Below are 17,500 nucleotides of genomic sequence, written 5' to 3'. Positions count from 1 at the left end.
ACGTTCGACCTCTGCATCACCTCTACTGTTGAGCACTGCCAATACACATATAAAAACATGACATCCAGTCAATACAGTGAACTTTTGATACACCCTCCAGGCAGCATGAGAAAACCTCATAATAATCCAATATGGCGGCCGTCCAACACCATGAGCAGCACTTAACCTGAGAGGCTCCTACTATGAGCAAGGCCGCTGACAGCTTTGGCTGGGCCCAGGACAAAGTCATCTAAAAGGGCCCCCTAACCCAATACATATACAATGCAATGAGAATTCTAGGGCCCCCTCTGTCCCTGGGCCCAGGACAACTGTCCCCCCTTGTCGGCTTCCCTGACTATAAGAGATGAGAGTGGAGAGCTGTAAACGCATCGGCATTGGCCGACATCCCGGAAAGCTCTGGTGAGGTGACACCTGCTTTGATAATGGCTATAGTGACACTGGCATTGTGAGTGTCCTCCATCCTTATCTCTCTCTCTCTCTCCCTCTTTCCCTTTCTCTCCATCCATCCCTCTTCCTCTCTCCTGCAGTCTGTCTTTGTCTCTCTCTCTCCTCAACAATAATTTCTCTCACCCTTCTTCCTTTTTCAACAATAACCCACCTCTCATTTTCTCCCTCCCTACCTCAATACCCTTCCTCTGTCTTCTGCTCTACCTCTCTTTCTTTTCTCCTTCCCTCAATAATCCCCCTCAATCCCTCTCTCTCTCCTTCCTCCAAACATCATCTAGTAGAGAAAGATCAATCAAATCCTACCCAAAGCAAAGGAGTGTGCTCAAGTTTGACCTCCTAGGGGACGTTGTCCCCTCCTTCTTCTTCTCTTTCTGTGGCGTTTGGTGGCGATTTGCATAAGATGCGCTACCGCGCCACTCCGCTAAGGGAACTCCACTTATTCTCAGCCTAATGTCCCCTAACCTGAGGTCTCTTAGAGGGAGCCTTCACCTGACGCCACATGGATCCCGGAAAATGTTGAGTTTGATTCGTCTCTACACTGTAAAAAACTACCAGCTGCCTCAGAATTCCAAATTAGTTTAAATCCTTATTGTAAGTTGTGTGAAGCTTTCAATTGCAATTGAACTTAAAGTAAAGATTTAAATTAACTTGGAATTCTGTGGCAGCTGGTAAACTTAAAAGTTTAAGTTAAACCATGCTGTTGCCATTGCAGTGTATAGGAGAATAACTTAATGATATAAATTATCATGACTTATCACTGGTATCATTTTTTACAGTGTACCTTGTCCAGTGTCTGTGTTTCCTCCCTGCTTCAAAAGCAATTGTGAGTGCCCACCCCCCCCCCTCTCTCTCTCTCTATTCCCCACCTCCGGCTGCTTTCATCAACAGTTACCCTGTGAGTGCCCTCAACCCACCTCATCCTCTCTCTCTGTCTCTTCCTTTCTCTCTTCTTCACTCCCTCCCCTCCCTCAACAGTTACCCGTGAATGTCCAATGCCTTCTATCCACTCAATCTCTCTCTCTTTCTCTATCTCAATCTCTCTCCATCTCTCTCTCTCACACACACACACTCTCTCTCTCTCTCCCTCCCCATCTCTCTCTCTCCCTATCTCTCTCTGTCACTCGCTCTCTCCCCCTCTCTCTCTCCATGTCTCTGCCCCCTCCCTCTCTCCCTCTCTCCATCTTTCTCTCTCTCTCCATCTCCCCCTCTCTCTCTCTCTCTCTCTCTCTCCATCTCCCTCTCTCTCTCCCTCTCTCTCTCTCTCTCTCTTCCTCTCTATCTCCCTACCTCCACAGTAACCCTGACTTGACACATCAAGGTCAGTGCAATAATCTCCCCATCAGTTCTCGGCCATCCACCGGAAACAGCGCTCACCGTGGCGGAGGGGTCAGAGTGAATAAAAGCATCTGTGTGTGTGTGTGTGTGCGTGTGTGTGTGTGTGTGTGTGTGTGTGTGTGTGTGTGTGTGTGTGTGTGTGTGTGTGTGTGTGTGTTAAGTTAATGTTATCATGTGTGATTGTGTGTGTGTGTGTGTGTGTGTGTGTGTGTGTGTGTGTGTGTGTGTGTGTGTGTGTGTGTTAAGGTGCGCATTTATGTGTGTGTGTGTGTGTTAAGGTGCGCATTTATGTGTGTGTGTGTGTTTGTGTGTGTGTGTGTGTGTGTTTATGTGCGTGTGCGTATGCGTATGCGTATGCGCGTGTGCTCGCGCGTGTGTGTGTGTGCGTGCGTGCGTGTGCGTTCGTGTGTGTGTGTGTGTCTATAAAGGTCTACAGGGGGTGGTGGTGGTGGGGGGGTGGGGGGGGTTGTGGCGGGAGTAGACCATCTCTGGCACGCTTACTATCATCTCCCTGGGGTCAGGCAGACAGGCTTGCAGGGGAAATTGCGTAGGCGGATTCCTGTCTGTGCCGATAGCCTCTAGACGGAGAAAAATAACACCAAAGCAACGCTGCCACCAGGGGACAACAAAAAAGGGATGCAGAGAGAGAGAGAGAGAGAGGGAAGAGGAGGAGGGAGAGGGAACCCTCCATCGTCTTTTCCCCCTCACCCGCTGTCGTCCTCTGATGCGTTAGGAAATAGCAGGGATGCCTTTTGCTGGGGCAGGGCTGCTGACAGCTTTCGCCGGGGCCCAGGATAAAGTCATGTGAAAGGGCCTCTCCATTCCAATGCATACAATGTAATCAAGACCCAATTTTGGGGCAACCTCCTCCTCCCTGGGCTTGGGACAACAGACCCCCTTTGTTCGTACCCCTTTTTCAGCTTCGTTGTTGCTGGGGAATAAGGGTGCAGTTTATTCAAGGAGACATTCCCAGAATTGATGGGGCCACTTAGCAGAGAGAATTTCTTACCACCCCTTGAGCAAGAATTGATGGTGCAAACAGCAGCAGAGAGTATTCCTTATGTCCTTATTCCTCTTTGTTGCACCATTGAATTTGACTTTGATTTGATTTTGCAATTTTTCCAGCCCAGAAGAAATCGAGGCTAGGATTAGAGAAAGTCCCCATTGTCCCTATGAAGTACTTGTGGGAGAACATTGTCTTTGACTTGCGAAGCAAGGGGCAATGTGGATAAACACGTAATTTAAATCAAATTTGCACACAAACAAAGACCACTGCGCCCATTTCTTCCTCGCTTTGCCTAATTCTCTGTATGAATTCCTCCCTATGGATCAACATACATGTAGAGATGAGGAATTTCAACCGTGCAAAATCACACACCATAATGAAAACCACACAACATAATAAAGTCACGTCCCTATCCCAGTGTCAGGATGCCGTTTTTTTGTGAAAACAAAACAAGCCACATCGACTTAATTAAATCCATTTTTTGTTGTTTTTCACACACCATAATACAGAGCAGTGCAGCATAATAAATAGTTACATCACTATCACAGTGCCAGGGACACTAAGAGCGAGGATGTTGTTCATTTGTCGAGAGAAAAAAAACCGAGTCAGATCAACTGAATCAAATCCCTTTTTTGTTATTTCTCGCAAGATCTGGAGGCTTAACGCAGACACGTGGCAACACTAACAGCTACCAAAATGTCTGCCAGCTGCATGCTGGGTAAACAGCTTGTCTAAGCGTCGGCATCAGCATCCAGACACGGCATCCAAGAGGCACGAGGCATCTTCTGATTAGTAATCAACAGCTCGCAATTTACACACACACACACACACACACACACACACACACACACACACACACACACACACACACACACACACACACACACACACATGTATGCATGCACGCACACACGTATACACACACACATGCGTACACATACCCACACGCCTGCTCGCTCTCTTTCTCACGCACACACGCATGCACCCAAACACACACACACACACACACATTAACATCATCAGAGAAGATACTACAGCTGACATAAAATGCTAGACGTCTGACACAGAACAAGTGGCAAGAGGCAACAAGTGAACGGCTAAAAAACTGAATGAAGTCAATAATAACACAGCACTGAGAAGTAAAAACTGAGAAACACACCATAGAGCAATACTGTTGGGGTACATAAAAAGTACAGATGCACCGGATCCTGATTTTTAGGATCCTGCCGGATACCGGATGCACTGCTTAAGATCCTGCCGGATCCGGAACCGGATACCGGATCCTATGAAAAGGTTGAAACACATAGCCAACTCGCACACGTGGGCCCTTTTTATGACGTTGGTGCAAAACTATTTTTAAGACTCATTGGCTTACTGCCACACTGCCTTCAACGGCCGCTTCCAAAGGGCTTTCACTCCATGCAGCGATTGGGGTTGTGAAAGACTGACTGAAAAGGCTTGGCTACGTAAAAATTAGAGATGCCCCAGATCCTGATTTTTAGGTAACTGCCGGATACCGGATCCACTGCTTAAGATCCTGCCGGATCCGGATAGTCTGAAAAACCCTATTATCCTGCCGGATCCGGAACCGGATCTTGGATCCAGTACATCCCTAATAAAAAAGTAGTTGTGGAGTCAGTCAGAGCACACCCACAACACTAGCGAAGGTCACTCCATTACACTACCTTCCCCTTCGGGAAGTAGACCTGTATGTGTCACATACTTTGTGTCTCTCATGTACGTACCAACCACCATACTTCTCCCATTCCAGGATAGCCTGCAATCAATGCTGACGTACTTCGCACGAGGGCTATTCATCCTGGGTCCCTCGTACGGATAACACAACTGGTGTACGCCTCTGATGACCTCATAGCCGGTAATCCCACTTCTGACACCATTTATAGCGAAGGGGAGTACAGTTGACCCGCCGTGACTCGAACCTGGATCTTCTAGGAACCCATACTGGGGCCCTGACCGCTACACCAAAGAGCCAGGCTCCTGGGCGTGACAGTTAGAGCGCACCCTCAACCCTAGTGATGGGGTGTACTTACCATTCCTCCTATGTAATCTGTTCTTGAGGTGACACTGAACACCATGTACGTATATTAATACTTTCTCCTTGTTCGTGCCTTGCATGACAGACTTATTTCGACCACTGGGATATGAGTGAAAGGGACAAAGGGTGAGAGTAATTTAAATGTAAAGTGCTTCTTATCACTGCTCAGTGTGAGGACGTGTCTCATAAATGCCATCCACATACCCTTTAGCATTGGCGATGACATTGCCGATGACAAGAGGCGTGCTTCTTATGTCATCTTAAGCTAAGAGTAACAGCAATGTAACACATCTGAGACCTCTAGTCCACTTTGTGTGTGTGTTTGTGTGTGTGTGTGTGTGTGTGTGTGTGTGTGTGTGTGTGTGTGTGTGTGTGTGTGTGTGTGTGTGTGTGTGTGTGTGTGTGTGTGTGTGTGTGTGTGTGTACGTGTGTGCGCTCCTTCGTTCTCCTGACTTTCTCAATTCCCCCAACCTGCTGAGCCTCAGTTAATACCACCATCACCACTAAAATGCCTGACAACCATACTGACTACATATCAAAACATGAGCCATTGACAGCACCACCGTCTACATATGTAAAATGTTCCATTCATCCAGGACATCCTGAGTCCCTGTGCCTCAAGGTATATCTGTGGATTTTTCCATCTGCCGTAATTGTTCTCAGTATACTGAATTGGCATAAAATATTCCGAATTTGCTGGTAGCAGACATGCTGCCAGTGACATTAAACACAAACACCAAATAGTAAAATAAACCCTTTTCCATGCCAACCATTCCTGTATTTCATTTGCAATCTGGAGTAATGAGTCAGAGAATACTCAAAAAGAGCCAAACCAAACTGTACGTACAGTGCTCAACCTAAGAAACTCTATAACCTAGTCCAGTGTTTCTCAACAGGGGTGCCACAGAAACGTGGCTGATAAATAAATTATGTAATATAATACATATTTGTCTAAATTGATAAGTTATTGCTAATCAGTGGAATCTTTCATCTGCCATTTACGCATAATAAAGTAAATATAGGTTGCCTCAGTCAGCTGCAACTTCGAACGTAGGTCATGTGACATTTCCAAATGTGTTACTTTTCTAAGCTTGTGTGGTATCGGATGCGATGCCATGTTACGGCTTGTTGGTTTAGGGTGCCTTGAAATTTTTCATGAATTGAAAGGGTGCCTTGCCTAAAAAAAGGTTGAGAAACACTATAACCTAGTCTACCGTGTTGATTTTCTGCCATGCCAGCTTAGAGGAGACTGAGTTAGAATAAAGACCTGACAGCATTGGTGAGGTGGAACACGAACATCTCATGTTCCAGACCCACGGCCTCTGAAAGATACACGGAACGTTCTGGAACTAATATAACCAACTTAATACAACCTTATACGACGTCATGTCCAGTCCACCATATGTGCAAAATCCCCACATCCGTCATAATAATTCATAGGACACCAGCAAAGCACGCCAAATCACATACGCACACCATAACCACTTAATTAGTACTGGGTCTGACAGCACCAGTGACACTAAACACAAACACCTTATGGCCCAGTCTAATCAAGGAGACATGATGAGATTAACTTTCCATAGAACTAACCAACCCATAAAACAAGCTCATACACGTAGGTTAAACAACCACATAAGTGGGCACTGAAGCACACCAATACACTCCCCCATGTCAGACACTTGGCGTTTTCTATCTGCAGCAATAATTCAGAGCCCACTGAACCAGAACTAAACATACAGCGTGTGGCGGAAGCCGACAGCAACGGTGACACTAAAAGCAAACATCTCATGTTCCAAAGCCACCGCTTCTGTGAGAAAAAAAACCCTAATGAGATATAAACGTGATTAGCCACCGCTACCGCTACTGCTGATGCCACGGCGGCTAGGCGGTGAAGCTATCTCAAGCTGTGCGCTAAGTGGCGGATTAAAAACATTGCCTTTAAAGGCATTACTGGAAGATGACTGCAATTGCAACACATCAACACGTGAGCTTTGCTTTGCTGCAAGATGTTCTGAGGCTGGCTAAGTTTGGAGACGCGTCGCTGCGAGATGCGTGTAGCGTGTGATGTGTTGTGATGTACAGTAGATGAGTCACTGGAGCCCTAACGACAATGGAAGACAATGAGTATTTTATCTCACAGAGTCTGTTCCTCTCTCTGTGTGTGTGTGTGTGTGTGTGTGTGTGTGTGTGTGTGTGTGTGTGTGTGTGTGTGTGTGTGTGTGTGTGTGTGTGTGTGTGTGTGTGTGTGTGTGTGTGTGTGTGTGTGTGTGTGTGTGTGTGTGTGTGTGTAACAGCAATATGTCTCCTTCCAAACAGTAAGTGTGGCTAGAGAAGGGACAAGAATCTGGTCCAGAGAGAGAGAGAGAGAGAGAGAGAGAGAGAGAGAGAGAGAGAGAGGGAGAGAGAGACAGAGAGAGAGACAGAGACAGAGACAGACAGATAGAGAGAGAGAGAGAGAGAGAGAGAGAGAGAGAGAGAGAGAGAGAGAGAGAGAGAGAGAGAGAGAGAGAGAGAGAGAGAGAGAGAGAGAGAGGGGCAGTGACAGACATAAAAAGACCCTAGCGTATAGTATACCCACAAGGGCTCTTGACTTGAAGAAACGGCCCCCTACACATGATATTAGGCCCTCTTTTTACTCTTTTACTTGCGTTACGCCAGTGGCTAGCAGACATTTTGGCCATTTGCGCTTTGTCGTAAGTCAGCCATTATTTCATGTGGAGAAGTCCCCTCACAGTCCCCTAGACTAGAGCACATCAAACCACCAGACAGACACACACCACAGACCAAACACACATGAATTGACTTGCACTGGTTACCGATCGCCGCCCGGATCAAGCACAAGGCATTGACCCTTGCCTACAAAACCATCACAGGAACGGCCCCAGCTTATCCGAAGGACCTACTAACGCCTTATGTTACTGGAAGAGAACTGCGCTCATCCAGCACAAGCCGTCTGGCTCTGCCATCCAGTCGCTCTAGGTACTCCCAGTCAAGATTGTTCTCCGTTGTGGTACCCAAGTGGTGGAACGATCTCCCAGAGGCAGCAAGACTAAGCACATCTCTTGCAGCCTTCAAGAAACAACTAAAGACTTTCCTCTTTCGAGAGAATCTACTAGACTAATGCTTGAGCTGGCCTTGCCCCAGGGCAAACTCTTGACATGATGGTCAGATTAGTTTAGCTTGTGTGTGTGTGTGTTTGTGTGTGAGTGTACTCGTTATTTACTCTTTATTTAAAAAAAATAATAATGATAAATAAATAATCCCTATTTGCAACTGCACTTGTTGTTCTGTATATCTCCTGTGCACTTTGTATTTGCTTGTGATGTTAGCTTGATTATGTCCTCTTGAAAGTCGTTTTGGTTATAAAGCGTCTGCCAAATGCAATGTAATAATGTAATGAATCAAACGAAGACAAAAGACAAAGACAGGCTGTCAAAAGTGCAGGTGTTCATTCAGAGAAAGTCTTCATTCAATGGCCAAACAAAAGACTGCAGAGAAAAGAAAAGAAAAAAAAATAGACAATATATCAGACAACCCATGTGATTCTCGTGCTCTGTGTTCCATTACAAAAAATGAAAGATTAATTATATATATTAAAATAAACCTGTGTCTGTGTTTTTGATCAACGCCTTCATCAAAAGGAGCAAATCTACAAAAGGGAACGTCTTTTCATCTCAGCCTGTGATAAGCCGCAGCCATATGAGTGAGTTGTCAAATTTGGACTGAGCGGGGCAGGCTATAATTTGCTCTGATTGTGTCTCTCAATTTCATCTGGCCACACGGGCTTAACAAATACACTTGTCCAACTGAAAAATCAATATTACCCCCCCCCCACCACCCCCTCTTTGTATCATTCTCTGATATTCTAATCATGTGTCTGTTCTATTTCTCTCTCTGTCTCTCTCTCCCTGTGTGTGTGGTGTGTGTGTGTCCGTGCGTGCGTGCGTGCGTCTGTGTCTGATTGTAAATGCAAACGTGCATCTCTGTGCCTGTGTGTAAATTATAAATGAAAACAAGGTCTGCTTCTCACAGTAAATGTGTTTTTTTCCAGTTGGCTCAATCACAGTAAGAGGATTTGAACCTGCATTAGTCATTACTGGGTTTGCTTCCAGTGAGCTACAGAGCGTGTTTTAACGCTAGACTAATACCAATCAAATATGGACATATGGAGAGAGTCAACACAGCAGATGGGAAATGGCACATATGAAAACATACACAAACATACAGTACAACCATGCAAGCATCCATGTATGCACCCACATACGGTACAATGTATATGTACCTACACAAAAATACATTGGCAAGCACATGCACACACAAACATGAGCGCACAGATTCCACACACAAGCATGCACGCACGCACGCACACACATTCTCTCTCTCTCTCTCTCACGAACGCACACACACACACACACACACACACACACACACACACACACACACACACACACACACACACACACACACACACACACACACACACACACACACACACACACACACACACAGACACACACACACACATACAGTAGTTGTGCAGTTATGTGGGTAGACCTGAGTAAAAGTGACATGCATTGCTGTTGGCACAGTCAGTACAGCTCGGGAATAAACTTGGCTTGAATATTGATGAAAGCAGAGAAAAGAGGACTGGTGTGAATATGCATAGGGACAGAGGGGGAGGGAGAAAGGTGTTGGGAGGGTGATATTCGAGAGAGAGGAGGGAAACAGGGAGGGAGAGACAGAGAAAGAAGGCGGGGGAGATGGGAGCAATAGCGACAGACAGGAACAGAAGGAACGGGCAGGATTTAAAAAAAAAAATTAAGCCAGGTGGTGTTCACTCACGGAACTAGCTATTAGCCACAACTGGCTAACCCTAATCCTACCTAAGTGCAAAATGAATGGGTGTCAATGGAGTTTTCTACCATCATAATTTTTGTGATTTTTTACAATTTTTTGTCCTGAAATATTCATGTTCAGCTCGAAGCTAGAAATAATAAGACCCCATTTGAGTAACGTTTCGATTATTTTGGGCCACTAGATTATTATATACTGGGTTACAAAGCTCAATTTTTATGAGGCCAAACCCATAAACATTAGCGGGATGCTAGCGAGTACAGGTCGAAATCTTCTAACCTGCTACACACCTGAACGATTTGTCAATACCTATGGCGTAGGTTTAGGGGGGGACGCTTGTGACATGTCCCTACCAATATTTAAGGGATATAAAATTGTCCCTACCGATTTTAGCCATATTAGGCCTATTTTAATGTATCGAAAATTTACATTGATTAGTTTAATATTTCAATATACTACAAAGTGGTAGCATTAATAAAAAAAAATATAGCCTATATTGAACTGGCTGTATTCTTTATGATATGAGAGATGCCGCGGTTTATTCGGAGATATGGCGACCCACGTCGCTATTGGGTGTAACAGACTGAAGGGTCATTAGACGGCAGCCAGGTAGTTTCAGGTGGAAGCAGTGGTCCATGTGCTAGTGGTGCTGAAAGCCCCAACTTAAACTGCATTGGTGTTTCAACATCAGCTTTATAAGCTTCAGAGACGACAAAAGAAAAGGGCGGTAAGTTATTTCGGCATCGCAAGCGCAACACCAGAAGAATGATATTTTGAAGACGGTCAAACGCTAAATGCGGTTGATCATGCTTGCTCATGACGACAAACAAGTAGCGCTTGCCGCGTGAGGTAAAAAGTTTAGCAAAATACATTTCGAGTTGTGACTCCTCTGGCATTCTTCTGAGAATAACAGCCAACTGTATTTTGTGGGTAGGGAAACGTTCTCTCATGCGCAGCTTCTCCTAGGATAAAAAGAGCCGCTTTCCGTAAGGATTCTTAAAGGAGCCGCCGCCCTTTTTTAAGTCAGTGAGAGATTCTCTCTCTATCTATCTATCTATCTCTCTTTCTTTCTCTCTCTCTCTGCTATGTCCAGGCCCAATAGAAATGCTGAATGCTTGAAGCAATCTTGTTCAAATGATAGATGTAGCCTATAGGCCTATGTATTTTACATGTACCACTTGGGTCTATAGCACTGTTTATTTTTGGAAAAAAGGAGATGAGCCCTGGTCTATGTGCCACCTGGCTTAAGAAACCCTCTTCTCAAGACTAAGTCATTATTTCGGTAACGCACATAGCCTATTTGAGCAAATTTTAAAATATATTAATGTATATAAATCTGGTAATTACAGTGGGATTAATCTAGATTAAAAAAAAACACAATCTATGAAATTGGGTGCGGGGTGAAGTTGTCCCTACCAAAGCTCACACGAAACCTACGCCCTTGGTCAATACAGTCTATTGTTAAACACCAGTCATAGTGCTTATACCAGAAATGTTTTTTTTGATGATATTTGTGACTGGATATCACAGTAGCAATGTATTTAGCATATGGGTTCCCCTTTCCATTCCATACATTTTCCCACATGAAGGACTTACCAACGCTCTCCAACTAGTGGACACTCCATTGGAACTGCAGTATGCATGCAAAGCTAACTGGCTACAATGGGAACCAATCAGTGTGAACATTCTCCCTGTTAGAGATTCTCTGGGAGAGACAGAAAAAGAAAGGCGGGGGGGAGATGGGAGCAATAGAGACAGACAGGAACAGAAGGAACGGGCAGGATTTTTTTTTTTAATTAAGCCAAATGAATTGACTGGGAACTAAGTAATAACATTTACATAGCCTTAATCTTTCTAAATAATTAACCTTTATGAATGCAGGAGGGTGGGTTGGAAACATGTGGAGATCTGTAGAAGGTTTCTGGGTGTAACTTTTGTTGTATTACTCAGTGACTGCATAATATTGCTCTAGCTGGCCAAATATGAACCAAAAATCCTACACGACATAGTCTTTAAGACTTTGAAATGTAGTGAACTGTGGTAAAATAAAACACTGAATATTGACAAATGATTTCAGATTGCATTTTTGTACAGCACATTGCTTATTCAATGACTGTAGCAAGCAACTTTTTTGACCCCTTATGGTAGAAATCCTATTCTCCTCATGGGTAATCTTGTTACCTCAGAGCCCAAAATTACACCCAGTGCAAGCAAACCCTTGAAAACACACTGATAAACAATACATATACATATACAATATTTTATTTCTATTCAGCATCTTGTTCATTCCGAGATTGCAGTCTCCTATCAATTTTATGGAACTGGATATACATACGCTTGGATTAGACTACTTGTCACAGGGGCTGTCTGAGGCATCCGAAAATGGAAGTCAAGACCCAACAAGAACTTGAAAAGTATTTGACACTGAATACGGGAAAACGTGTATTTTGTGTAGTCTTATAAAGCATATTGTTTTTTCACAGCAACCTACATATCTTAAATATTCTAAACTCGCACCAGACAACATACTGCATCTGCTACAAAGGTTTTCTGAGACCAAAATCTGAACCCAAGAACCAACAAAATCCTTTGAAAAGGACCCTGACATACGGTGGCAAAATCTAAAAGTGAATACAGGGGCATATTTCAAAGTAATTTTTTTATAGAGCATATTGTTTATACAGAGATCGGAGCAAACCAGCAACTTTTTGAACCCCCTTACACTTGCATTAGACTTACCTGTGTCACAGGGTTTGTCTGAAACCTACGCTGCTGTCCAAATCTGAATCCAAGAACCAACATGCCCTTGACAAGTAAACTGAGATAGTGTGACTGTCAAAGGGCTCACTGTCCAAACTTGAACCAAAGAAGCCCTTGACAAATACACTGACATACTGTGGCAAAACAAAACTTATTCCATATTTTGGCAGCAGTCGCTGGAGAGTGGGCCAGTAGTTAATATAAATCAAAATTGTTTTTATTCCTTTCTTAAGCTGAATTCACTATCCAATACAACGTAAAACTGCATGTTCGGCCAGTTTAACATAACAAAGTAAGTTTCCCTGCTGCCTGGTAACTTGAAAAAAGCCTCCAATTAAGTTAAGTCTTGAGTTGAGTTAACTTACAAACTGAAGGCAGCAGGGCAACTGACTTTTTTATACGATTAGTTTGTTTTTTGGGTGCACCGATACCACTTTTTGGAAAACCGATACAAGTACGAGTACATTAATGTGTGTACTTACCGATACCGAGTACCAATACCGATACCTTTTACCACCAAAATACAATGAAAATAAATGCATGGCCTTGTTTTTTCCACCTGTGATATTTTTATTGTCCATTTCCATGTAGATTTAAATGTTAGTAAATGTATGAGGTGACACTTTTTTCCATGCTGCTTTCAAGTCCACAGAACGTGACAAGATTTTGCATTGTTTTGTGTAATAGCAGTATCGTTCCTGGTATCGGCAAGTGCTCGACGAGTACGAGTACGAGTATGAGTATGAGCAGTATCAGTATCGTTGCATCCCTAGTTGGCTTGCAACATTTTACAGTGCACGGTATATTCTTCATTCTGAAATCATGTCACCCAGGCTTTTGAAGCATTGGAACTTGCAGTAAACTACTATCTGCCAGAAGGTGTTGAAGCTTACACAGAAACAGATCTGAAGAGTGCACAGATGTGATTCAAGGACAGGGGGACAATTTTGGCAATATATTTGGCTCAGGTTTGTACTCTGTCCAATACACAGAAATCCAAGCCACACCAATAATGGCTTTGGAGCGTGTGTGTGTGTGTGTGTGTGTGTGTGTGTGTGTGTGTGTGTGTGTGTGTGTGTGTGTGTGTGTGTGTGTGTGTGTGTGTGTGTGTGTGTGCGTGTGTGTGAGTGTGTGTGAGTGTGTGCGTGTGCATGTCCGTGCAAATATGCGTGAGTGTGTACGCGTTTGTGTGTGCGCGCCTTGGAGCGTTTCATGGTGTCTTATCTAAAGTTTTTCCATCAAAAGAGCACCGCCAAAAAGTTCTTCTTCCCCAGCAGACTTCTTGACCTTGACAAGTGAATGACAAGTGTTCTGAACTCATTCCTCCTGACGGTGAACTCTGACCAACCAGTAACAACAGGTGCAATTGAAGTCACACATTTGGTGAAGTTCCTGAGACCCTGGTTCGTTGTGTGTGTGTGTGTGTTTGTGTGTGTGTGTTTGTGCTGTGTGTGTGTGTGTGTGTGTGTGTGTGTGTGTGTGTGTGTGTGTGTGTGTGTGTGTGTGTGTGTGTGTGTGTGTGTGTGTGTGTGTGTGTGTGTGTGTGTGTGTGTGTGTGTGTGTGTGTGTGTGTGGTGAGTGCACAGTTGACCCTATAGACCAGGCAGTACTCCCAGGGTGCTCACAAATCAGAAAACTGTGATATGGTGTGTGTCTGGAGGGTCGCTAGGGCTAGGGTAATATATCTGACACCTGTTATTGAGCAATACACAGGTGAGCTGAGCATTAGGTGTCCAACTCAATCTAGCACGTTCTGTCCTTTTCTTTTGCCTAGTCCTCTCGCACGAGGGAGATGGGGAGGAGGGAAGGGAAGGACTAGGAGTGAAGGTATTAATGCGTCAAAGTTTAAATACTCCGAATGTGATACAGCGCATTTCATTACAGTGCCATTTCTTCATCTAGGTAGGAAATCGACACATTTCATTTTGTGCAACACCTTTTAGATCGGTTTACTAGTCATGCATGTATGGATGTTTAAATAGGGAACAAGTGGAACAATTTGGTCCCTTCTAACTTAAAGGATAGTTCCGGCGTAAAATGAAAGTTTCACCATCGCTTTCCCATGCCACATAATGTATCTAATGATGAGCCATTCCGGGCAATGCCGCGCCGTTATAGAGTTAGCTTATTTTAAGCTTTTTGGTGAAAAACGCAGCCAACGCATCACGGCGGGGCCAATTATAAACCTATTCTTTTCTGATGTTTCCCCGCTATAAACAACTTCAAAAACGCTACACACTTCATCACAAAGGTCTCGTCAATCAAACCGAGGCACAGAGAATGTCATCGGACCACACAATCTTTCACTGGCCAGTGTTTTCAGAGGTGTCTCACTGTTGCAACTCTCTGACCCGGATGCAGGCTACTCAATCAGGTGGCTAGGTAGGCTAAACATGGTCCGCGGTTCGCACCGGCTACGACCGTAAAATGAAAAGCTGGAACACCGACCGTTTTCACCGACTGCCACTGTCTAAACCAGCCATATTACGGGAATGGCTAATAGCATTAGAAGTGGACGAAACTGGCGTAAAAACCCGGAGGGATCGCTACTACCGTGTGTGCAGGCAGCAGATTTGAAGAGTTGCATGGAGAGTACAGGTAGGCAGACTACTCTTACAAAGTAATTGCAACACGGTATAATATAACATGGATTCAGCTTTGTAATAACACACCACTGGTGGTGTACTTAATCTGTAAGAGTACTTCTAGTACGACTTTATAAATTCCTCCAGCCCTCCTCCGTTGCGTAATGGTCCTTCTGACCTCGCGCGCCCTGGCATCCGGGTCAGAGAGTTGCAACAGTGAGACACCTCTGAAAACACTGGCCAGTGAAAGATTGTGTGGTCCGATGACATTCTCTGTGCCTCGGTTTGATTGACGAGACCTTTGTGATGAAGTGTGTAGCGTTTTTGAAGTTGTTTATAGCGGGGAAACATCAGAAAAGAATAGGTTTATAATTGGCCCCGCCGTGATGCGTTGGCTGCGTTTTTCACCAAAAAGCTTAAAATTAGCTAACTCCATAACGGCGCGGCATTGCCCGGAATGGCTCATCATTAGATACATTATGTGGCATGGGAAAGCGATGGTGAAACTTTCATTTTACGCCGGAACTATCCTTTAAGGCACCGAATGTGCCTGCACAGTAAACAATGCAGTGTTAATTCAACACTTAGAGAGTACTCTAGGACCAAATATACACAAGAAGGTGTTACACTGACTCAAAGAGTTGAATTGACATTGTATTTTTTTTTGTCGTGTGGCGGCAAAGAGCGAGCCAAGCTAATGCTAATGAGTTTGGGCGCATACGTTGCTGACTGGTGGCACATCCGAAGACGAGGCAGGTCGGGAGAAGCTCATCTCAGGTCAGAGAAGAATACACTATATTATTGAAACACGGTGGACTGTTCCTTTAAACTTCCATTATCAATAACGTCTTGCCTCGCATCCAGAAGCCACAAGCAATTAGAAAGGACAGTAGGTACTACACTGTAGAACATTGCAAGGCAGTTAAACGTAAAAAAGTAAGTTGCCCTCCTGCCTTATGTTTGTAAGTTACCTTTACTTGAAGCTTAAGTCAATTTGAGGCTTTCTCAAGTTGAGTTAACTTACAAACTTCAGGCAACAGGGGAACCTACTTTGCTTTTTTACGTATAACTGGCTGCAATGCTTTACAGTGTAGTTGGATGCATACCCCTGGGGTGCATTTCAATATGTGACCTTGCATCCTCCACTTGTGCTTGTGGCCTCATGTTTTGCCGATGCCCCGCCTCTGTGGAGGAAACAATTAAGTTTCCCCGCTGTCAGCCTAGCCAAAACATTTTTTGGCGGACTATTCTTCATTCACCATCCAGTTTGCAAATGAGAAAATGACTTTACAATTGAGCTTTTGCGAGATATTGAAATGTAATGTTGTTGTCAGTGATGTCATCATGACATATTACTTCCTGGTACAAGGCCACAAGCACAAGTGGAGGACGCAAAGTTGCATATTGGAACGCACTCCTGGTGTTTGTCTGGTGGGGCAAGGGCTGACCCTACAGTAGGCCGGTTGTTACTCACAGGGTGAAGTTCTCCACGGGGTAGCAGCGGTTGCGCAGCAGTCCGGCCCACAGCTGCACGCCGATGATACCGAAGATGAAGAAGACGAAGAAGCAGAGCAGCAGCACGTTCCCCAGCATGGGCAGGGTGTCCAGCAGCAGGTTCACCAGGATACGCATACCTAAAGGAGACAGACAGAATATTACTACACACACACGCAAACGCAGGCACACACGCGCGCGCACACACACACACACACACACACACACACACACACACACACACACACACACACACACACACACACACACACACACACACAAACACACACACACACACACACACACACACACACACACACACACACACACACACACACACACACACACACACACACACACACACACACACACACACACACACACACGCACTCAGGGTATACAGCAGACTAGAAGCACTGTTCCCCAGCATGGGCAAGGTGTCCAGCAGCAAGTTCACCAGGATATGCATACCTAGATTACATTAGATTAGATCAAATTAGAAACAACTTTATTGTCTGTTACACAGAAAATTGTCTTTGGCATAGCTTCAGTGATTCTTAGAGGACAGGAGATAGATACACAATACAGTGTATGCCATACAGATATTAAACATAAAGTAGCGAAACAGCTTGGGGAAGATTTCCAGGCAGTAAGGTGGACACACGCGCACGCACGCACGCACGCACGCATGCACGCACGCACGCACGCACGCACGCACGCACGCACGCACGCACGCACGCACACACACACACACACACACACACACACACACACACACACAAACATACACACATCCCAAACAAAATTCACACAGAAATCCACTGAACACACATAAAGACACAACACAGACGGGTGCATACAGGATTGCACACATCCCCAACCCTACCTACTTACAAAAAGAATCACACATACTGTAGATTATATACAAAATGTGTGTCCACACAAAACACACACAGGCAAGCC

The 17,500-nt window shown here is 44.6% G+C and overlaps 1 protein-coding gene across 1 annotated transcript in view; it reads right to left on the bottom strand.

The window, feature by feature from the left end:
- The window catches only part of LOC134456583 (voltage-dependent T-type calcium channel subunit alpha-1I-like), a 401,906-nt gene that overhangs the window by 217,429 nt on the left and 166,977 nt on the right, over positions 1–17,500 (bottom strand). The window contains exon 5 of the mRNA XM_063207987.1: positions 16,518–16,677. Coding sequence (XP_063064057.1) covers positions 16,518–16,677 — 160 coding nt within the window. The remainder of the gene's footprint in view (positions 1–16,517; positions 16,678–17,500) is intronic.

This window comes from Engraulis encrasicolus, chromosome 1 (genome assembly GCF_034702125.1).
Source record: "Engraulis encrasicolus isolate BLACKSEA-1 chromosome 1, IST_EnEncr_1.0, whole genome shotgun sequence".
NCBI classification, from domain to species: Eukaryota; Metazoa; Chordata; class Actinopteri; order Clupeiformes; family Engraulidae; genus Engraulis; species Engraulis encrasicolus.
This window is presented reverse-complemented; position numbering and strand designations above follow the sequence as displayed.